The sequence below is a fragment of the Mya arenaria genome, chromosome 6 (genome assembly GCF_026914265.1).
Source record: "Mya arenaria isolate MELC-2E11 chromosome 6, ASM2691426v1".
NCBI lineage: Eukaryota > Metazoa > Mollusca > Bivalvia > Myida > Myidae > Mya > Mya arenaria.
The window spans coordinates 60,976,933-61,002,171 of record NC_069127.1 but is presented as its reverse complement, the minus strand read 5'-3'; the positions used below and the strand labels follow the sequence as shown (position 1 = coordinate 61,002,171).

The following is a 25,239-nucleotide window of genomic DNA, read 5'->3' as shown; positions in this document are numbered from 1 at the left end:
TTATTACACTGTATACACTCTCCTGCTATCCAATATGTAGAAAAGTTAACGCCATAAATAAACTTGTCAAAACCATAATACTACGAGTTTCTTTTACTTTTACAAAAGAGAGAGGTCCAATAGAAATTCCAAACGAACACTGTATTTTATGTTTCATACAGATGAGGTGTTGCAGACGTGTTTGTCACTTTATAAACACAATGACGATCAACCGCTGCCGCTTTCTGATGAAGTGTTACAATGCTCTTCTCAAACTTCCACTGACGAGGCAAGCACTTCTTTATCGTTGTACATTAAGTATGAAATCGGTTTATGAAATGCATTTCATTTGAAAAGACGCGAAAAAAGCCACAAGTAGTCATTATTGTCAATATGAATTAAACAGTTTGTTGACAAAATAGAATATATCATAATATGTACATAGTCACACTTATTAAATGCAAATCATAGAATGAAGAAAGTTAAAAAAAATACATTTTACTTTCCTTAAATATCACTTCCTTTCCAAATTTCAGATGGACATATTTCTCCGCCGTGTTTTTAGTGGTGACGATCAGAAAATACATTGTCTCGTAAATGTTGAGAAACTGAACTATGATGTTGCTGAATTAGCGGAACAATATGTCGAAAAACATCTAGACGAACAAGGGCGAGAGGGTAAAACACTTACACTGTTGCACTTTGATTATAACTTTATAATGACATTATGTTTTTTACATTCGGAATTCCAGGTTCTAGTTCTTCAATATCTATACTTCTGGCAATATATCATACTGTTTAACTTTAAAAACATATTCCCACAATTTTACATAAGCGTGTATTTATTACTATGTTTTGAAACATTGTTCGATATAGTTATAAGTAGTTTGTAGTAAAACCGACAAAAGCATTTCAAAAGATTGTTATGATCAATGGTTAAGTAATCATAAAATGGACAGGTTTTATTTTGTATCGTGTGGTGCGTGCTTAGTATATGGAATATAATACAAGTTTTGTAAAAAGAGTATTTTTATTATGATTAATCAAATAACACTAACTATTGTAATAAACATTTAGACAAAGGTTTCTACAAATTCGTTGTCATATGTGCATCTGGAAGTGAATACCGATCAAACTTAGTATCTTCACTTGGGAAGTATACAAGAACTAGAGATGCGGTGGATATATCGTCATTACAAGACTATCTATTGACAAAACTCGAAAATGATGAATTGCAAGACTTTGATCCTGCGGCTGCTTTGCATCGTCATAGGTATGCCACTTCCGGTTTAAAGTTTTAATTATTTCACTCCCAGTTGATGCCATGAACATCGCTAAAATATGGCAAGCGAGCAAAACAAATAGCCATATGAGTAAAATATAAAGAGAAAGTGATGAATATATGAAAATAAAATTATTTTTGGATTTTCTCATTTCCTTAAAAGTGCTTGATGGCGTATTGTATTAGGTATTTTTAATATGTTTTAGTGGGTCATTTTAGGGACGTTTATTATCTTCATAAAACAAATCGATACATTTGGAAAGTGACCCTTCAGTCTCAAATCACACGAGGTATTTGTCTTTAATATTACAAACATTTAAGTATATTCAATTGTTTCCGATACCGTATACCATTTCATGTTCGAAATAACGCGGGGACGTTTATTTTTAACATGGCAAATATCATGAACACTGGACATTAATGGTTTAGAATGATACAATTTATTATCAAGTTGTTATCTACTCCTATATCTTGCGCTTACTTATAAACTATAAGCGTTGGTTTTCAAATGCATTAATGTCTATTGTAAGTTCAGGGTATATAAATTAAGTGCGCGGTGTTTGGTTTCTCCTGATATCTTTTAGAAAAACACCCCAAAAGTGTTTAAAAGACAAATACGTATGCGAGGTTGAGCTAAGCTAAATTCGAGGTAATTGTTAAATAACTAGGTGTTGCCTTGCCAATGTATATAAAAACATAATGTTGAAATACACTTGATTGTGAATGTACATAAGCAAGTTTAAGTTTTATATATTTTGCGAAATTTCACCTTAGACTTGTTCTTGGTGGTTGTCAAATACTTTTTTGTGCTATTGTATATCTTAAACATATTCACTGTACAGATATCGTGATGTGATGATACAAAAACGTACGTATACCTGTTTAAGAAGTATTCCAGAAGTGTTCTTACGTCTTATGTACAGTGCAGCCCTTAGTTATATTTATAACAAAAGCTTAGTGTATAAAAATAAAATGTGTTATTTTTAATTATTTAGATCAACTGTGTGGGTGGTTAAATCAACCAGAGCTGGCATGGGAAAGTCTCTGTATGCCGAGAGACTTACTTCACAATTAGCAACTCTGAAAAAGCGCAGTGACACAGACTCTAGGAGAATAACAATTCCTTTGCAAGAGAAGGCAGTTAACAGCTTTGCAATATCAGAACAATTGCTCCAGAATACAACATGTCCTGAAAGAAGCACAACTAATATTTTCCATTTGGATGTTTACCCTGAGGTGAGTGTTATTAAGCTTCCACAAATACTATTCGAATGGGGTATATTGAAATTGTCAAAGAGTTGGTATGTCGTCGGTTTGACTGGCAGGTGGCAGCTTCAAAGATTGTTCTGGTAGACATGCTAACATTTAAGTGTACAAGTGTCGAACATTAAGACCCACGGCCAATTTGTATCAGAGTGATGCGATTAAACGTAAGTTTATTTTATACCTGTAGATATTTGAGTGATTTTGAAACGAACTCGGTCTATGTTTTGAAAGTGACTGATCTGATACTTGTTCTCGATTAATACTGTCACAATGAAGTGTTCTGGTGTTCGCCTTGACTTCGTCACGAGTGAACCATTTGTCTACTGCCCCCTGATAGTTATGAATATTGCACTAGTGACTATATGACAGGCGGAAAATTAAAATTCTTTCACAGTTTAGGCACGATTTTATTGAATACTGGTACATATCACAAACAGCAGGTGTATACGTGTCTGACATTTTTACGAAGAACAGCAAATTCCTGTTATAGTAAGTGTAATATTTTTTCGCTTTTTACATTATAGCTCCATTGAGGCTTTAAAATTTGGTAACACATCAACACTATGACATGTTCATTTACGTGTCATTGATTTAAGAATTTTACACTGCGGCTTGACGATCAAATATTATCCACATTTGTACATTGGTTGTTTGTTGATCCAGGTCATTAGGTTTGGTTTATTTTAAATAGGTGCAAGAAGGATTAGACAACCTCCTCTTCAGTCTTCTAATACTGAACTGCCTAACAAATCGGAAAGGCTTAGTATGGCGCCGTTCTCTGAACGATCTATATTTGATAGAATCGTTGCCATCTCTACGCAAAGTATTGGATTCGGATGGGAATGTAAGTCATTTGCATCTCGTAAATCATGATAAGAGTGATTTAAGGGTGAAAGTGATATAGTAGTATTGGTGTCCGCATTGCAACCAAAATGTTGTCGGGCTACCTTTACATTATCCGTAGTAATGGACACCAATACTGGTTTCAACAGATGAAACAGAGTCGAGTTATTTTTACCTATCAGCTTTTGTCAAATGCGAGATTCATTGAATTAATATATACTTAGCTTAAGATAATTATATTATGATTTGATATTATAAAATGCCTTTCAATTATACAACTGAGGTAGAGGCATAGGGCCTTAAAGAAATGCAGCGAGTTACACATAATGACGAAATACAGCATTTACTGATTTAATATACACTAAGGTATTTATTCATAAATTGGTTCAAGCGAAAAAAGGGAGTTTAATGAAGGTTTAAACCAGTCTTAAACATTTGATCCAGTTTGTTTTCTCTGCAAAATTTACACGACAGTAAAATGTTTATGCAAATTTTAAATCAGTTCATTTTAGAATAAAATATATCTACTGAAAAATACAAAATATGAGGTTGTCTTGACATTATGAACGAGTTTTGGATTTACACAACATACTAAGATGTTTCAAGAACGGTATTGTCGTAAGCAACTGTTGTGTTAGCTGTCAAGTGACAACGGCTATTTGCGAGTTCTTTTGCCTTTGGGTTAATATGTGACTAGTTATAAACAAATACTACAGTATCTGACCTTTCACGAAAATCACATCCATATTGATTGTTTGTAACAAACTATACACTGAACAACTTTTTATATTGTCAACTTTTATTTCTATGAGATAGATACGACGAAAAAGTATGATTCCAGTAAGAAATCCTGTATGTTTATGTGCAACATACTATCAAAATTATAATTTAACGACAAGGCAATGATCCCAAAACCTAAACTGGCGGAATAGATAATTAAACATGTACAGAAGAATAATTTACAAATTTGAAACACACTATAGCTTTAAAGATGTTTACGTTGACAGTTTTAATTGTAGCTTATTGAAATAAATGAAATGTTAATATATTCACGATTCGAGCAATGTTAAAACAATTAAACCAATGCGGAATACATTGGCGTTTAAGAGAATTTAACAGAAACATAATTACGGAAAATTAAAGTTCAGTGACAATAATGTTCTAAATATAAATTTTGAAAAGTACAAGAAAATGGAGATTGACTGAAAAAAATAATATATTTGTTTCTTTCCTTCAATTTAAAGGTAGGTAATATCAAACAATTATGTAACTATATGAGCTACGACGCCGCCTATTCAAAATGCTCCAGGGTTTGGCACGACAGCCGTACTTTCAAACATGTAAATACATTAAGCGTATCACTATAGAAAAAAGGATTATTTTTTTCTCATTTCTTAAAAGGTATTTCATGTAATGAACAAAAGTTGTTACTAAAATAGAATTCCTTTTGCACAGTTTATTCCAAATGTTGACAACGAATTTTACATTTTAATTTGAGCATTATAAGTACTGTTGTCTCGTCTTTATTAACAATACTATTCTGAAGTTGCCTCGCCAATATTTGGTACTCACTTTTCAGTCATTCTTAGACTGTTTTAAGGAAACTTGTTCTTTTGTTAAAAGGACTAATTTCTTTTTGTTCAGTGTATTGCTAGTCTATTTTCACTCTTCGTACAGTGAATTTGGCAAACTGTTTTAAAATAGAACTGTGTCCTGAAGCGAAGAGTTTAAACAATGTTATCCTATTAAACTATACTAGTTCGTGAATATATTGAGACAATATTAATTTTTGTTTAAATTGCTGCAATGTGTTTTTATACGCGTGCGTTCTTAAATGAAATGTGCATCTGCTATACTACATGTAAAATCAAATGTGTATGTGCTTTTCCAGTTTTTAATTAAGCACAACGTTTAAAATTTAGATTGCGATAAATAATAAATATATTGATAGTCGTTTACTTTATCAAGACTAAGTATCGAGCATCGCTATGATCTTGTTTTGAAGAAAGGAGAATGCCAATGCATCCACGAGATGTTTCGTATTCTTCCCGACATCGTTTGTCGCCCCCCATCGGAATGCTTGCAAGTGTACGCTGGAGTTCCTCCCAATGGTATATCACACATCAAGTAGTTATTCAGTAAACGAAATAATATTGATGTTTCCAAAAGAATTATAAACTGTGGCATTTTATAGCACTTGTAGTTTGTGATAAAATATTAACAAACGCACCACATGGCAATCATAACTTAATAGCGTTTTATGATTTGCATATCGAAAATGTGCATTTTCAGGCTATCAGCAATCAGATCTTCTCTTCGATAAGGAAAAGTTTCATAGTGAGGTGTTTCAACGCCCCTATCGCTATTTGAGTAAATTGGACAATAAAGAAAATATTGCGTTTGGTGGTGGCTGCTCGATCATGGCGACAGGGTTATACGAAGATACATGCAAAGAAAGACAAAAATGCTTAGAAACACTGATCAGGTAATTATAATTAAAGTATAGCTTGTCATCTAAATTAAGTACTATATCTGTTCTAAGTCAAAGTTCAAGAAGCTATATTTTCAGATCAGAAACATTTTTTTTTGTTAAAATCTGTCTCATTATCAAAATTTATGTAAACATCATAAAAGGCTAATTTATACATAGTGTGTTTTATTTAGGTTCGTACTTAATAAATATGTAATAAAAAGTAGGTTTTAGTTAAAAAAATAACCATTTTGGGTTAATTTTGAGGTTATTGATAGAGACATTAAATGTTGGGGCTTATATCCTAACACAAAAATATTTAAACCAAATACTTTGTATGTGAAATGCTTAACGTAGGCGAAAAAAGGAAGGCTGATTAAAAATGTAGCCACTACCAATACACAACGAATAATTACAAAAAGGTTCTTAAGTTCATATTCAATGGCAAAATGCATTTGTTTGCCGCTTGTAAGTATTTAACTCAAGATGTTTTTAATTCTTTGGTAAAAAAGAAATGTATCAATTCATATTTGCCCCAATCATTTTGTAATTTTTAAACGTGTTTGAAACACTGTGATGGTTTTTTTGTTTAAGTATTAGCGGGGCAGAAATGAGCATTCGCAAAATGATCCAAATCGTAGAAGTATATCATATAAATAACTGAAACTACAGAGACAAAATCATGAACGCAACATTTAGCCATCGTTTTGGTTCAAGGTACAATGATGAAGATCTAACATACACCAAACGAGAAACACACAGCGTTAATATTAAAATGAGTACAATAAAAAAGTTTAGGTTACCGTTTTAGAACGATCGGTGAAAACAAAGTAAACAATTACTAGCGCTTCCAAAGGTAAACGAGCGTTTAGCGTTTAAATAAAAAAGATTATTTATAAATGTATACAAAAAGATAAAACAAATAGTACTAAACGTTGTTGATTTACGTTTTTGCAGACACTGCGGAGTTGAAAATCCGTCATGGGCAGAACTTCACAACTTTGTGTGGTTTCTAAACACACAACTAGTAGATCTAGAAAACAACCAATTCACTTCAGCATCAGCGTCATCAGATTTGCCTGGATTTGGACAATTCGCACTTCGGTTCATGGTGCACATGTCAAGGGTTAGTTTTTTCCTCTTTAAAACTCACGGGAGTCAAAGCTTTACTTACATATACTCAGTTTTCAGTTGTTTTGAATTCATTGTTTCTTCCTTCTTTCATTTCTGCTGCTTATGTAGTTCACTAGAATGCGACAATACGTAACCATCTAGGTATACAAGTTTAAAGTGTAAATTTTGTCGCCTACGTCAGACAAGTAAACGTTAATGGCATCCGTCTGCCTTGTTCTCAGTGAAGGCTAACGAGAACTCTTATTTTCAATCTGATTTGTTTTGTATTAGTGTTGTGTCGCAGCGCATATTCTGTAAGTGGTGAACCAAATCGCAAAAGTCTACACATCTTCGACAATTTAATATCTTTTCATATCTAATAATCTTAAACATATGTTTTTGATATCGACAAGGATCTATAAATTGGTACATTTTAAACATTTCCAGTAGTTTCCAAACACATGTGTACATATACATATGTGTATAAAGATTAGCGCTAAAGCGCGAGATGTATTATTTAGATCAGGAAGGTTGCGTATATTTTTTGCAGAATGTGTTTAAGGAAAACGTCCAAAAATAGCTTGCATGTTAAGTAAGTTGTTATTGATCCGCATTGCGGCCTTTCTACTTGTTAAAGTTCCGATATAGAAGTTATAGAAGACGAAAACAAAGAGTAAACGCTACAGAGCGTATTCTTATAGGTTAAACTTGGTTATTTTCTATTGCACCGCTACCTAATAGCGATGAATGTTTTAACAAATCATTGTTAAGGTATATCATCGACATTTAGTAAAATCATTGTCCTAAAACACTCACAACCTGCGTTAAAAATAATCGAAACAATTGAATATTTCCCTTATAGTGTTAACAAATTCTGCTACAAGTACGAATAGTGTTAATTAAGTCATCAAATACCTCTCAATAAGTTAGAATGATTCTATAACCCGGTGTAATGAATTGATCCTTGGTTAAATTCTGCTGCAGATTGAAACCTTTGCCATATGTTTACATATTTCTTTGTTATTTATGCTAGTTATATACTGATTAAAAGTTCCTGTATGCATTCCTAGAACAACGGGTAAATTTTTTAATCGACCATGGCCATCGTTAAATTACATTTCTACTATATTGTTTAGATATTCAGGCGATTTCATGACATCAATTTGCATTCCCTAAGGCACGTTTAAAGTACTTAATTGAAATTTGACTTTGCATTACGGACCCAACCTATTAATATTTATGCAAAAAGTAGCAGAAACAGGCTCAGTAGCAAAAAGTATTAACTCATGTTTTGTTTCAAATAATGTTGTATTATAGCAGGTGTCCACCATTAACATATACAGTTATATATAATAGTGTATTCATCGATTTTACTAAAGCCTTTAATTATGTTGTTAGGGATAATCTCGGGGGTAATCTTATTAAGTTAGGACTACGAGGAAAAGTTTTTGGTATAAGTAAATCCATGTACTCATCAGTGAAATCCAGAGTAAAGTATTGTAACCAGTTGAGTGGAACATATGAATGTGTAATAGGTGACAAGGAGAATGTTTATAGCCTTTCTTGTTCTCGATGTTTTTAAATGATTTAGAGTCAATTTTCTATGAAAAGGGTATTAATGGTATCAATATTGATTCGTTTAAACTTTTTCTAATTCTATATGCTGATGATATCATTGTGTTTGCTAATAATGCTGTGGGATTGCAAGAAAGTCTTAATTTATTGTCAGAATATTGTGAACGTTGGAAATTAGTTGTGAATACTGATAAAACAAAAGAAATCGTTTTTAGGAAGGGAGGACGGCTCCCGGCAAATATTCATTTTTATTATAATGGTAAAGAAATTCAGATTGTTAATAAGTTTAATTATCTGGGAACAGTTTTTACTCCCGGGGGCTCATTTTCAGATGCCCAAAATACAATTGCAGGTCAAGCTTTAAAAGCAATTTTTAATTTGAACAAGTATTTGTATAAATGTACGGACCTTACTATTAAACACAAGTTAGATTTGTTTGATAAACTTATTTCGCCCATTCTAAATTATGGTAGTGAAGTCTGGGGCTTTGTCAAAGGTAACGCCATAGAGCGAATACATATGCAATTTTGTAAAAGATTGTTGGGTGTTAAAAGAAGTACACAGAATGATTTTCTTTATGGTGAGCTTGAACGTGTAAACTATGAGACAATTAGATACAGTAATATTATAAAGTATTGGGTTAAGTTATGACGTACAAGTGATAATAAGTTTAATAAGAAAATATATCTTACTTTATTGAATGACTGTGAAAGGTACCCTTATAAGAAAAGTTGGTGCTCGTTATTACGAGATCTGTTGAGTTCATTCGGTTTTTATGATGTATGGCTCTTCCAAGAAGTAGGGAACGATAAATTATTTCTTGCTTATGTTAAACAGAGACTAAATGATAATTTTATCCAAAACTGGAACGGAAGATTATAAGCCTATAGTAGAGCTTTGTTTTATAACAATATAGCATGTTTTAAACTCCTACCTTACTTAATCTCATGCAGTATTAAAAAGTTTCGATTTAGTTTTTCAAGATTACGTGTATCTGCACATAGACTTATGATCGAGAGTGGAAGATGGGCGAAACCCAATCCAATACCCGTTGGTGAGAGAAAATGTAATACATGTCAAGTCTTAGAAGACGAATATCACTTTCTTCTGGAATGTGGCCTATACTCTGATATAAGACGTAAATATATACCAATATTTTATAGACGTAGACCAAACATGCAAAAGTTTATCCAATTAATTACATCTGATAAAGAAGACATATTAAGAAATCTTAGTATATATGTTTACAATGCATTTTTAGTTAGATCAGTTGACATGTATGCGTCGTAATTATTGCTGTGTATTGTGATCTATCCGTTTATCATGTAACGTTTTCTATTGTGTAGTTAGTTATAAATATTTACTTGTTTAACAAACATGTATGATATACTTTTACATAGAAGTACTGTTACATAAGTGAGTGTTCAGCTTTTATTATTTAGTAAAACAAATTCGAAAGTGATAGTTGCATAAATGATGTATGCAAATACTTCTGGTGAAGTATCTCTACCTGAAACAAAATAAGTACGCTGTTAAAAGTACGCATGATTGCTTTAATCTATAAGTATTAATTAAATATAACTTTTCACTTCGACACACACTTTCTGTCTGTATTGTTACTAGACTGAATATTTGCACACAGTGTTCATGTACAATGATTCTCTTAATTTTGTTACATTAACAGTCATTATCTAATCTTACCTGATTCAGATATGACTATTACAAAAGTGAATTTTAAAGTTTAAATGATTTTCCTTAGGCTTCCTATGGTTTCGTTTTGTATAGGTTGTCCGATATAGGGAGTTGCAGATATTTTGCAAACATAACTCTCATTATAGAACAACTATTGTATATATGTACATGTATTTATTTCAACTTATCTGTGATTAAACATATAACGTTATTGACACGTTAATTTAATTAATAGATTGCATTATAAAATATTTTGATTTACTGAACTTATGAAGTTGGTGTATTTGTGTATTTGATACTTATGTTGTTGTTTTTTTTATTGTTATTTTTTGGTTGTCTAGTTTTGTTATTTGTATGCATGGACTCACCTGAAGACACTATATTGTATATATATTTGTCCACATGGGCTATGGCCTTCTGGATACTCTGTAAATAAATCTTGAATCTTGAATCTTGAATCTATAAAGTAAGAAATTTATATTTAAGGATTTCTCTACACGTTCTTTGAAAATCAGTGAGGCAGTTGAAGAGGAGGATAATAGGTCAGAAAGCGATTACGTCGATGCATTCAAGATGAGAAGAACTTGGGAAAGCAGGTACAATTACTTCATCGTAAAGTTATGATAATTTAGTATAGTATTAATGATAAGTATTTGGAATGCTTCGTTAAATCGGCATGATTGTATGTTTCTTGTTTTTCATAAACAGCAATATATACAATCATATTGCGTTTCTTTAGATATCCTTTCAATTGCATTCATATTCTGATGAACGCAACATTTTCGGCATACAGTCAAACCTGTACTAAGTGGCCACCTTTCGGAAAAGGTAAAAGTGGCTGCTTACTACAGGTGGCCACTTAGTCGAGGTTGGACTTTCTGATACTTTTGCTTTGTTCAAACAGAGGTCGATAATGTATCTTAACCACCACCTCACCCCGTTCGTAGAAGTATAAAGCCGAGCAATTTGAAAAATAATACGGAAATGAATACACATCGTAACTAGTTTCACACCATCAAGTGACAGTGCAAACTGTTAATTCGTAATTATCATATCCGGCGTTCTTTGTCGGTATTTGACAGTTAATTTCGTAATTATAAAAAACATTCGCCGATGTGTTTTAACATGATCTCTCGATAAGTAAACACGCATGGTAATCGCGTGATGTTATAGGCATTTTCATTGGACGACGGAAATATCCGAGGCTGTCGTTCTTTTCCGTCAACTTCAGTATTAATTAAAGCTGTGTATTGGCAAACATTGCGGAAGAGTCAGTGACAAGGGATTAGTGGCCGCTTATTAATGTTTTTATGGCTTCATGGGGACAAATATTAGTGGCCGCGGCCGCGTTAAACTGTTGGCCGCTTAATGCACGTAATTTATATAGTACAAACGTATTGGGGGAATTCGGAGTGGCCCGATAAAGCAGGTGACCCCTTAAAGCAGGTGACCGCTCAACCAGGTTTGACTGTACATCTTATAGTGCAAATAGGACGCATGTTTACTGTTTGATGAAAATTTATCACAGTAAAATGTATTTAACATTGATAAAACAAATAGCGTCATTGACACCGACTACGCCGCTGTTCAAACAGCCGGATTCACGTTCAATTGTCTTGGAGGCGTCACTTTTAGCGAAGTAGTAAGAGTATCCTAGATAAACATGAACAATGTTTGTACAAGTAAGGGACCTATTTATCAGTAGCAACAGTTCACTAAACATCAACTTGGCGTTGAACGCGTGCCATTAAACGGGGTTAATGTTTAAACTTTCGACTATTGGATTTGATTCTGTAGTTTTTCATATAAATATTCACTTCTCGTTCAGCGAGTTTGCAATATTTGCTGGGCATTTAAACTACATTGCTCACTCTACAATGTGTTTTTTTCCTATTACTCAAACGAGTTTTTTTGTATTCAAACGTTGATAGTTAAATTAAAATGACATCCATTTCTAATAGAGTTTTTATAAAACAAAACTAAGATGTGTTATGCCGTATAAATAGTTTAAGAAATTTCTTTATAAAGTGGAAAAGTAATATCATACCTCTTTTCAATAAAATTTGTTGTTTTCCCTCAATAACTTAATTTAAGATAGAGGTAAAGTAGTTAAACTGATGTGTATCATGCTTATACTGAGATGTATCTTGGAATTGCACGTATCGTGTTGGGGGTCAAGATCAAAGTTGCTATGAACCATTAAACAACGGGTTTCTGCTCAATAAATTAGGATAGTATTTACTGAACTAAACATTTTTATTGCACTTATTAGTTTCCTGGTCTTCTGTCTTAATAAAAACACCACTTAATGTGTAGGTTTACGATTATGTTTTTATGCATTCAATATTCGCTTACCTTTGAATCAGTAAAATTACCTAGGCTACCTATGTAATATTGGAGTATTTATAGGAGTCGTTTCGATGCGAATAGAAAACCTTAGTATTTAAATGTTTGTAAATTGTTTGCTGAACTAATTAAGTGTCTTTGTTTTCGTTTTCAGTCCGCATCCGTATATTTTCATCAACTCCGATCGAATGTCGTTTACGTTCTTAGGATTTTCAATAAATCGAAGGACTTATGACTTGGAAAATATTAAGACGGGTTGCACGATTGAAGGGGGATCTAAGATCATAACACGACAATTGTACGACGCTCTTATGAGGAATGGAGTTCAACTGCATGATAAATTTGACTCACTAAACAGGTGCATGAAAATATTTGCATCTATTACTGGTAGCACCCTATGTTATTAATAAAAACAGAAGTTAAACGTCTATAAACCGTCCAACCGGAAACAGTATTAAGTAGTTGCCGTAAAATTAACCTTAAAATTGTAAAACGTATAAGATAAAATATAGAATAAAACTAAGGTCGAATGCTCTGTGGAACTAATTGCTGGGCAATATTATCTTAACAGGTCCGAAAAACTCATGAGACTTTGTTTTGTCATGGGCGTTAATGTTCCGTTCATCAACGGGAAACCAACACCAAATGATCCTGATGTTACATACGAACTAACGACGGACAATGTGAAGAAAATGCTGGCAATTTACATGCGTTTCAGGTAGGTACAGAAAGAAACAGTAGTTACGTCGAAAATATAAAAAAAGAAAGTACACTCATTCAAGCTTAAAAAGGGGCTATGATTTCAAAATTTAGGTTTATAGAAGCAATTAACCCCTTATCTGTTCAAAAATAAGCTGATGATATCAACTTATTCCTCGATTTTTGTATCAGTTGCAAATTGTTATAGATGCAACATTCCTGTGATAGTTATGGGGGAGACAGGTTGTGGCAAAACAAGGTTGATCGAATTTTTGTGTAAGCTACAACGACCCCTGGATTCAGTGATACAGAACATGATTATAATAAAGGTAGGCAATAAGGAACTTCTATGGTATTCGTAATTTATTGTCATAAAGACAACACGTACACTAATACCATCTTATTTGGCCCGTTTTCATTGTAGTTTTACATTATTTCAAACGAGTTTCGTGAAATCACCAGTGTACATTACCCACAGTAATCTAAGATCAAACCTTAAAGTGGCGAATGAAACATCGTTTTATATCTATATCATTTTAACTATGCCGCGGTATGTCGTTTTTTAATATTAACAATAACAAATCATTCGCAGATTCATGGAGGAACAACTGCTGGAGCCATTGCAAAGAAAGTGGAATTTGCCCAAAAAATAGCTCAAGCCAACTTGACAAAATATGGACAACAAATGTACACAGTGATGTTTTTTGACGAAGCGAATACAACTGAAGCCATAGGTGTTATTAAGGAAATCATGTGTGACAGAGCAATTGCAGGAAATAAACTAGTCGACTGTCCGAATTTAAAATTTGTTGCAGCATGCAATCCTTACAGAAAGTAAGTACTGCAACTTTTTCTTACTCTAATCAATCTGGAGCATACATTGCCGCTTAAGCCAGACTGAATGCAATAAGCTACGGTACGTTTTTTGAGATAAAACATATATTAAACAACAAAAGAAGGTTTTCGATTTTGTTGTTTATATCTTTTGATTTTATTGTATGTAGAAGATTCAACACATAACTTTGGTGGTTTCATTCATTTTTGGGGCATAATATAGTTCTGAACACAGCCCGATAATTTCCTTGAAATGAGAATGGTTGTGTTTGTTTTTCGGTTAAGAGTCCAATCTGATTTGTAAAGCATCGCAAAATAAACAAATCAAATTAAGTCAGTATTTAAGGATGTCGAAGGAAATCAGTTGTACTCTAAAGGTTGCAGTGCGATTTATTTAAACAAAGATATATAACAAAATTTACTTTTATAAAACGTGGTTTACAAGGTTAATAATACTTTGAACTACTGTGCAATACACCCTTTTATTTTCAATTTCGTATACGTGTGTGTCCAAAGCACTCCTTTCAAAGTGTTGGTTTGATTTGAACGATTATTTTATTGAATATTGCAGTTAGGGCGTAGTTATGGTATATTATTTTTCAGGCGATACAATTATGCACAGCGCAGAGATTTTAACGTTTTATTTATGTGTTCGTTGACTTTCTTTAAAAACAGTATGCCAGTAGTAAATCTCACAATCTACCTGGAAAAAGTTCGCTGAACGGAATATAATGATAGACAAAAAATGCGAAGTTAGGTATAATAGGTATTAACCCTCGTGAAATCTACACTCTCCTGTACTTTAATTGACTTTAAACAAGGTTGATTTTGTGCACAGTTTGCATGAAACATAACTCAACAAACACAAAAAGGATGAAGCTTTGCACATTAACAGTGGATGCAAACGTATTCAGCTGTATACATCACATTAACTTTAACGTGTGGTCATTTCCTTTCAAAACTATCCCCCATACTATTTTTTTCTGCAAACTAGTTCTTTTTAAAGGCCCTACATGGAAATTAAGGAAGTGATTTCACATAAAGTTAGATTCTGGATGGCAATATGAAAACGTGTTACTTACAGGTGCCTTTTCACATATGTAACATGAGTGGTTACGTAAAAACGTTCAGGGGATACTTGGGTTTTCAATATGACGCTGCAAAAACCACGTTTCTTATAAACTCTTTTTGGATAAATTCAACTCAGTTCTAGTCTTTCTTTGTATCTATATATATAATATTTTGTAATAAACTAAACAGACACTCTGAGGATTTGATTGAGAAGCTCGAGAAAGCAGGCCTTGGATATCACGTTGACGCTGAGAAAACAACGGACAAACTAGGAACAATTCCAATGAGGAAACTGGTAGGTAAAAAATTACAAATGATTAACTATTTCTGAAAGAAATGTTGAAATTTTGGATTATTTTTTAAGCGTATACAAATTAATGTTACGAAATGTTCGTAGTGGTTTATAACCAATCGTAGTTTGTGGGTGTTTAATCTGACATAAAACACTTTATTTGTAGCGTTGGTGACAATTGCGAGATTGAGTCATGAAAAATCAATTTGATATTCATTTGAACATAATTTGAGCCTCATGGATCACCAAAAAGTAGTGTTCCTCATAGATTTGGAGGTGGTTAGTGTTTATTGTTAAACAACCTATTAAAAATGGGGCGTATAGGTTATAAATGTAGAGAGGTCGATCTGGTGATCGGATCGAATACAGAGCTGTCGGTCAGTAGGTCGATATACCCTTTTTCGTCCGTACGAATACGCGAAAAAGGTTTGATAATGTAGTGAAATAGTGTACCTGACTAGTTGATGGCACATGTGAGGTCAGTTGGTCAAAGGTAAAGGGAACGGTCAACTGTTTTATGAAAACGTTACTTGCTTAATAACTTAAGAACTATTATATCTATGACCATCAACATTAAGTCGTTGATTGAACTTGACCGGTGATGGTCCTTTTTAGATCAGACTGTCAAAGGTCAGTTTCTCGGTAAAAAGACTTAACCGGTAGCTGACCTTTTTTGGGGGTTCATGTAAAGGTCAATAGTGTTAAGACAATCTCATCCGCTACTCATATGTAAACATGATTAACTTTCCTGAAAATGAACTTCCCCTCGACAATTTGCAATCTTCACAACGTATTTGACAACGCGGTGATTTGACCTCATGTTTATTTATTGTTTAGATTACTGTGCCATTGAAACGCTAACGCTTTTTGGATGATCTGTCTTGATTGTATTCAATTGTCGGTGTACATACTATGTGTAAAGACTAGGATCTGCATTTTACTATTTTACATTATATGTTACCCTCCGAAGATATATTATCCAATACCTTTTCGTTATTGTGGTTATTGTATACACTGTTTACATCTGTAGGTCTACCGGGTGCAGCCTTTGCCAAGAAGCTTGTTACCGTTTGTTTGGGATTTTGGTCAACTTGACTCGGTTGATGAGGAAACCTACATTCGACAAATGATCCTTCATCGTGTTTGTATTATATTTTATCATGATTGAATCAAATGCACCTCCCATACAATGTACAGTGATGTTAACAATACATATTGTCTTTAAACGATGTTTAGACAGTTCACGTATTTCTGTAAATATTTACTTTCAGTTGTCAAGCGAAAATATTCCCTTGCAAAAGCGAGACGTCGCTATCATAGGGAGAATTCTCTCCGCATGTCAGCAGTACATGCGACAGCAAGAGGTAATTTAAACAATAGCATTGAATTCAATGCAGTTTGAAATAGTGTACACATTTCGGCCTGGTTAACGCTTTGTCTCGAAAACTGTTATTGTGTCTACCTGTTTTATTTAATTTATTCCTTCGGTTGTAAAGCCAACAGCAGTTTAAGTCTGCTTTGACAACAATTTATACAGTTTTGCTGACGATGTGGTTGCTACAAAAAATACGTAGAAACTATGTATAATTAATTGCACTCGAAATGTAGATAAATGACTCCTAAGATAAAATGCTTTTACAACCCGTCGGAAGATAGGTGTATTGTACATAATTTTTAGAAATAATAGTTGTAGGTTTTTATTGTTGAAGTAGTAATCTTAGTAGTATTATCAGTAGAAGTTGACGTTGATTAACCTTGAAATTTCAATACTGGGGTTAGATTTTTGCGATATTCAAATGAGCAATCAGCCACAGACCGACACTCATTTGGACTTCTTCGGAAAATTCATTCCTGCCTGTTATATACATATAACCGAGAGGTATTTTGAGTTAACTGTAAAGGATACGCATGGCTTTCATTGTTCATTCGATTTTCAAAAATGTTGATAACAAGCGGCCGTTAAAAGTATGACCAATCACATATTTAAACGTGTTATAGGATGAATGCAGTTTCGTGTCACTTCGTGATGTGGAGAGAACATTGAAAGTGATGGCCTGGTTTTATGAGACTGGTCCAAAATGCCTCTTTCGTATGATGAACGAACACATAGAAAGTCAACAAAGCCCAAATGAAGTATTGGTAGGTAAAATGTTATCTCAACGGATAATATAAGTTTGGAAGCAATACTAGCTACTGTAATTGCAGCATCAAACATGTGTACTTCCATGTTTGTTTTACCTTTGTTGTTGTACCTTTGATATGTTCGCATTCACGTTACTCATGCAAATGAAATAAAGGATTTTACTCTTTACCATATAAGCTTAAGATTTTCCACACATTATACTTTTATTGTTTTACTACGATAAAAAAGGCATTAATACGCAGCTATAAACGGCAACATTATTTATAGTTCACCTAAATATAGGATAAATAAGGATAGCAATGGTTGCGTTTTACACCGAATAAAATATTCAGGCTATATTGTAGTGTTCATTTTTCAAAATTAAGGAGAATAGTATTGGAGAGATAAATCATTCATACACACATTACTACATATGCAATATTTATTTTATCACATGTTTCACTGATATTCAATTTTCCAAGCGTCCTCTCAGTGACATGACGAGATCACTTGTTTTGGCTATTGGTGTGTGCTACCATGCATGTCTGACAAGTCGAGCAACATTTCGATCTTCAATTGCTCATTGCTTCAAAGATACGTTTGCTTTATCAAACGATGCAGGCACAATTAAAGCAGAAATAGACGCGTAAGTAAAATTTTTAATCTAGTCTTCTTTATAAAAAGAGTAACAGATTATATATGTTCTTCTCGTACGTATTTGATTTATCCCCTCGCCGAAGGTTTCAGAAGAGTCTTTCCGTGCATTAGTAAGGCCGTCAATCCGGAGTCCGTCTTCCTGTGGCAATGTGTATATACATTTTTGAGTGCGTGAAATGTTTATAATCATAGTGCATGGATGCATGCGTAACATCTATCTGGAAAGAGGCAGGAACACAAGAGTTAATGACCTTTGATCTTAAAAATAAGACAAATCAATGTCAGACCGTTCTTCTGTGGCCATTACTATGTCACTAATAAATAACTAAATAGCTTAATTGATGCAAACTGTATAAAACTCAAAAGCGGTGGTGCAGGCACAGCTTTCGTCTGGATCTAGTCAATAAAACGATAGTAATTGCGTTTAATTGAATTAAAAATAATGAATATTCAATTATACCATTCTCTAATACGATTGCTTACGTGCGCGATCAAACTTGATCGGGCTAGAAAAAGGAAATATATTATACGGTAATTAATGCAATTAAATGAGAGGCTGGGGCTTTAATTCTTCAATTGCTCCATCGAAACAGACGGTTAGAGTGGTCTGATGCTTAAGATGTCCGCCTATCACGCAGGTAGTTGGGTTCAGCCACACTGGGATTAGGAGGTCTTAACTTCTTGTAGAGGACACCAGTGCTTTTGAATATACATAGGCAATAATAAGAGTGATGTATATAACTTTTGACTGTCTTCGCAATCGGGTTAGCATGAAGAAGTATAAACTAAAAAATGACACAACTAGATTTGATGAATTAACACTACTTACTATATATTTGTGTAAAACTATTGCGGTGAAATGCATGCGCAAATTTATTCTACATCAATTTAGTGGCAGCAGGGTTATTTCCTATAATGATAAAAGAAACAACTTAAATTTGTCCATTTGCAGCTTTTCTATAAAGGTTCATCACATGTCTCTAAAATGTCCTTTTTTAGCTATTGTGTTAATCAATATACAAATGGTCGAAAATAGAAAACTAAACTACGTTAACTTATATAATTGAGTATTGGTTCGAAAGCGAGATAACGAACATTCGACATATCCGAATTACAAAAAAGTATCACCAATACCAACACATATGCGTTTGATATATATCCGACATCCTGCAATTGAACGGTCTTGTTACGGTCGTGGAAACAGCAAACGTATTATTTAAAAATAAAGTGATAAAAAATAAATTTAATTCACGTTTAAGGATTACACAAATCAGATATAAAACCATAATCACATACACTTTTATATTGTTACAAGACGGTAAAGCACATCTGACAACATTTTAAAATAATACATTCGTTACGACTGTTTTGTACAAGCAGTGTAGAGAAATTTCTTCGTCACGCAACTTTCAATGTTGTCAAATTGTCCGATGCTGTCATCGTCGACCTAAATTGTGCGTTTCAATGTATAGCTTGGTCAATAAAAGACTTTTTAATCAAAAACATAAACAAACAACTTTAATCATTCACACTTGCCAATTAACCTCCAATCATGACAGTTTGTTATTTTGACACGCATGGTAATTTAGCGACATGTCGCAAACCCTCATGACAATTTTCGCACCTACAACTCGATCTACAGTTCGACATAAGAACCAAGGCAAATGTGTGAAATTCGACCTTTGGGACTGAAATAGAAGGTTGACATAGCGAAAAAAAATCGAGATAGAAAAATCGACACAAGAACTTCTATTTTATATATAATGAGAAGGAATAAATTCGGGACCGGATGAACAAGTCGAGATATCCGATGTCGACATAGCGAGTTTGGACTGTATGTGGGTGTGGCATCAGCGTAACTGTTGTAGTGTGCACTATTAACCAACATTCACAAAAAGCGCCATTGAAATTTCTTTTTTCGATTCTCAAAGAATCGTTTGCTTGTTGTGTTTGCCAAAACTCGACTCAATTATTGACAAGAAAAAAACATCGACAACCAAGATGATGTGTGCTTTGTCTGGTCAGGGACAAATGCTACTAATATCAATTGTGAATGTGATATGTAAATTTATGAGTAATATCTTTGTTTCGAACAATTGCAGGTGTCAGTTTGTCTTCGCTGACAACATCGAGGTAGCAGACAACATTGCAAAAAACACAGCACTGAAGGAAAACTTTTTTATGATGGTAGTTTGCACAGAATTGAGAATACCTTTGTTCATTGTTGGGAAGCCAGGTAGTTCAAAGTCACTAGCACGTATCATTGTAGACGATGCAATGCAAGGCGACAGTTCAAAGTGTTGCCTATTCAAAATCATGAAAAAGGTAATTTTGTCCAGCTTGTAAATGTTTGATGTGCGCTTTATTTTACAGTCGATTTCAGGAAATAATGAATATTTGTTCAAGTATAACGTTGTTGCTTTTAAAATTGACATACACTCTAACACGTTTCGCAGCGGGTTATTAATGGATTAACCAGTTCTAAAGACAACGTTTTTAATCATCGCTCATTATAACATGAATAGAACATGAAAAAATGATAGGGATTCATTGACTGAACGGATCATTAAAATTTTCTGAAATAATCACTTTCCTAGTCCGAACAAAGCAATGCATTAACAAAACTCCTTTTTAACTACTTTGAGACTCGTTAAACGTTAACTGTCCTTAAAGATTCAGATAAAGTTATGTCGGATTTAATTAGCATTTGAAATAACCAACAGGCTTGTTTAACTATAACTGATTCGACAAAGCAATAAATTGGGGTTTACTCTTTTGGCAGGTCCGATTTCAATAATTCAACATTGCATTTTATCTCACCTGTGTAGCATAATATATACTACAGCGTTGTCACACTTTCGTGTCCGCTTTTTTACACCATTGGTCGCATTTTGAATTGGAACGATTAATAGCCAGTATACAAAGTTTAAGGGAAAATATCTTGTTAAAGTTAAATCAACATCCAGAAAAAACTGGCTTTTTAACATTAGACGTCTAAAATACATCCATCAACTCGAAGAGTTAAATTCGCAGAGCATAAACATCTGTATGACTTTTTAAAAACAAAACATGAACATAAGTGTACACGATAAGTCTTGACTTGAAATGTTTGGGGGTATATATTCAAAGAAAAATACATGTTTTTGGTTGAAATTACCCCGGTGGGAAATATAATTGCACGAGGGCTTACGGTCAGAGTTTTTTTTCACAGGGGCAAATATCAATAAACAGCCATGTCCAATCATGTTTAATTCTGAAAAAAAAACGAGTGACTTAAACATTTTCTCACGTGTTTTCGGAATAAGACGGCAAAGTGTCCATTCTTCGAATGTTTCCTGTTTTGACATCGTCTGATTTTAACGTTCGTTTTAACAAGTGAGCACAGCTAGGGTCGACTGAGCTTATGAGCAGTTTTATACGAACCTCGGTTTGAATGATTTGTTTGGAATAATAAACATTTATCAACATTTTAAATTTAAACAAAACATTTCCTTGTCACACTGCTTTTAAACCTTCACTGAGGGTAAACATCCGGTAAGGGTTTCTTAAACACGTAAGGTGCCATAAATGGTAAAACTTATTTAACCTTCCTTGCATTGATAGTTTCTTTTAATTAAAATCCTTTTCAAGATTTTCTTGTTTAAATGTTTGCCTACCAGATTCGTTGACCATTTTTATATTCGTGAAAACGACGTCATGGTGTGCGTCCTCGTCTTTCTCGGGCAATTATGCCATAATCGCCCTCACGTGCCGTGCAAAACTCACTGATGGAAACGATAATCATTATTGCGGGAACGAAATTCCATGGTAAAATGTTACTATCTGTAGTAACATTTGTATAATTGCTTGAATGAAGTAAACTTCATTGATAATGCTTACCTGTCATACCATGATTACTATTTGGAATATGCTATTAATTCAGGTACAGATGATATCATTTCAATGTAGCCCACACTCTACCGCTGAAGGAATAGTCGGCGTTTTCAGACAGTGTGCATATCTACAAAGAAACAAGGATACTGGAATATTTGTTGCTACAGTGGTTCTAGACGAAATTGGGTTGGCAGAAGACAGTCCAAGAATGCCGTTGAAAGTATGTTTTTATCAGATCGGCTTTGGTTTCTGAGAATTAAATCTTTGTTCGACATCATTTGCTTTTATAACAATTGTATATCTTATTGATTTAAAGTGATAGGAATAAAACCCACTCAAAGAATCTTTTTTTTTCTAACATGCGGTCCAATAATTATATCGACAATTGAAATAAAATTCATTAACATGAAAATTGCGGTTATGGAAAAATCAAGGCTATTGTTTGCCTTAACAAAGCTTATCCTGTAACATTTTTCTTCACTATTTTCTTCATTTTCAGACACTACATGCGTTGCTCGAGGAAGGGTGTGAAGATGAAGATATTTCGCCACATGAGCGAAAGGTAGATTAACAAAAGTCCAAAATTAAACGTACATACTCACAATACTAAGTTCGTAATATATTTAGTTTTTCTTTAAACAAATACAACTTTCAGACGAGCTGGTGTTTAAAATTCTTTACTTTTCCTGTTCACTGTTTTGAATGAAGCAATAATAAAATTAAATTGCACTTGCTTCATAGGTACGTCATGGCTGCACCGTAAACCTAAATTATGTTAATGAAGCCTCACCAAAAACACACAATACAAAACAAACAAAACAAATGTTGGATACGGTACTTGATACAATATAAGAAAATGTGACGATATGGATTTCTGCCCATTATTTCATAATACACTTTGCCTTAGGCATGGGCTGCTATCCTTCGAAATTTGCTTACTAGTATATATCAGAGCAATGATGTGAGTTTAACGCTTTAGATATGAAAGTGGTAGTGTCACTACGACGGCCAATGAGCCATTCAAAGTCAAATAAGAAAAAAAGGATTGATTTCAGATTTACACATGACTTGTTTTGGCATTCAAACGACATTTTCAGTGTCCGCAGTTATGAATGGCAATACATGATATTGTTGAAAATGAATCGTTATTGCTAAGAGGCCTAAATAATATGTATGCAAAACACATATATAAGAATTTTATACTTTGAATATACTAATTAGGTTGTTTAAATAACGTGACTCGAACTTTATTTATGTAGCGTGGCCAAGACGACCGTCTTACATGAAGCTCCTTTAACACGTTTGGAAAGGAAATAGGACGAATTATGTCTTACATACGCACAAACTATGAAACAACCTGAAAATTAGGATTCTTTACAGGAACATAATAACAAGATACGCTTCCATTTCTCCCAAATATATGGATATTTGTACTCAAATGAACTAACATGTATTTCATTATACTTATCTTTGGTGCTATCTCTGTGTACTGCCATTCAGAAATATAAAAGATACCCATACCCCCACAATGTAGTACGGACGATAAAGGAATCATTTTGTCCCGTACGTCCAGTCGTCCTTAGGACTGCATATTGAGCGTGATTGGCAGAAGAGCTGTTTAAAGGAACATTATTTGTTTTATGTTATATTTAGAGTAATTTCCCCTTGATTATTTTTTTGTTAAGTATGTTTACTTCTCTCCACCGGGCAGTCTTGTCCGGGGCATCGGCTGAAATGTCTTTGAGGTTTTGACCTCAACCTTCATATATATATATATATATATATATATATATATATATATATATATATATATATATATATATGTATATATGTATGTATATATATATTGTATTGAGGAGAAGTGCAGTACACGTTCATCATAACTCTTGCCGGGGGATCTCTTTCAGTTATAGATTTTTGTAAACTGTCATATTTATTTTTTCCACATTATAATCTAAAATATCTAAGAGTTATTTACTGAAAAGTTCATATACAGATTTACCTCATAAAGAAGAAGTGTAGTGCACAGGAACCATAAATCCGTCTTCATAATTGGCTGAGTTATTGCCCTTGTTATTTTTTCATATTTCTTTTTGTTCAGAGCATTTCTTAAAAAGTCTTAGAGGTATGCACTTCAAACATATCTCATTGATAAGAAGTGTATTAGAAGATATTTTCTTGATGTTATAGTCCTTATTCTTATATAAGAGGACCATTAACTTAATGGTTCCCTTGTCACCGACAAAGCGCATTAAAAGAGCATACATCACTCCCAGTGATACTCCTTATTACAAGAAGTTGTGTAGTTGGGGTATTAAATTAAACTCACATCCAGTTATAGCCCCAGTTAAGTTTCGTTTAACCTTATTTAGCTTAATTTACACAATAACATGTTTAAAGAATTTTTGAAATGCAGGTTGGTTTTATCGGCATATCCAACTGGGCTCTTGATCCAGCAAAGATGAACAGAGGACTTCTGGTACAAAGAGCTGTTCCAGATATTGTCGAGCTCAAGGCAACTGCAAGGTATTATACATGGTGTTTATTGCCTTTTATTGATTGTTATTTATGAGTGTATTCTTTGCATAACCAATGCAAAATTAAACGTTTGTTATAGTTAATATGTTACTATACAGCCTAAATATAATCAATATTGTAGATTAAGGGATATAACTTTTTCCCATCAGCAAAATTGCAACAAAATATAGATGAGGTCAACGATTATCTGAATCCTTCAATAAGACCAGTTTACAAGAAAAGTTACTTTCGTTGGATGACAAATAGCCATGTTGTGGTGAAAACAATTATAGTATACACTTAAAACTGCACGGACAAGCACAGTAATCAAACAATAAAATAAACACTGTCTAAGTCACAAGGCAAGGGGCTAAACGACAATGAATGACAGACAAAAATATATAAACATTAAATACACATTTACCAACACAAAAACCAAACCACATTAACAATTACCTCAAATAAACCATATAATTAAAACTGATTCAAAGCATAGTTTCAAGGTTAATGACTGACTTATGGGCGAATAAAACGGAATTTCGTTTAATAAATTTGTATTTCGAAATTTTGCAATGCATATTTATAGTGTAATTAGTTGGCATATCAGT

At 33.4% G+C, this 25,239-nt stretch overlaps 1 protein-coding gene across 1 annotated transcript in view; it reads left to right on the top strand.

Moving 5' to 3' along the window:
* LOC128237958 (E3 ubiquitin-protein ligase rnf213-alpha-like) overlaps positions 1-25,239 on the top strand; it is a 60,372-nt gene that overhangs the window by 10,933 nt on the left and 24,200 nt on the right. The window contains exons 11-31 of the mRNA XM_052953533.1: positions 162-268; positions 516-657; positions 1,057-1,252; positions 2,257-2,497; positions 3,251-3,371; positions 5,663-5,855; positions 6,798-6,966; positions 10,707-10,816; positions 12,721-12,924; positions 13,138-13,284; positions 13,474-13,594; positions 13,858-14,099; positions 15,360-15,465; positions 16,493-16,603; positions 16,734-16,826; positions 17,461-17,601; positions 18,067-18,230; positions 20,344-20,566; positions 22,164-22,334; positions 22,614-22,676; positions 24,531-24,640. Coding sequence (XP_052809493.1) covers positions 162-268; positions 516-657; positions 1,057-1,252; positions 2,257-2,497; positions 3,251-3,371; positions 5,663-5,855; positions 6,798-6,966; positions 10,707-10,816; positions 12,721-12,924; positions 13,138-13,284; positions 13,474-13,594; positions 13,858-14,099; positions 15,360-15,465; positions 16,493-16,603; positions 16,734-16,826; positions 17,461-17,601; positions 18,067-18,230; positions 20,344-20,566; positions 22,164-22,334; positions 22,614-22,676; positions 24,531-24,640 — 3,175 coding nt within the window. The remainder of the gene's footprint in view (positions 1-161; positions 269-515; positions 658-1,056; positions 1,253-2,256; positions 2,498-3,250; positions 3,372-5,662; positions 5,856-6,797; positions 6,967-10,706; positions 10,817-12,720; positions 12,925-13,137; positions 13,285-13,473; positions 13,595-13,857; positions 14,100-15,359; positions 15,466-16,492; positions 16,604-16,733; positions 16,827-17,460; positions 17,602-18,066; positions 18,231-20,343; positions 20,567-22,163; positions 22,335-22,613; positions 22,677-24,530; positions 24,641-25,239) is intronic.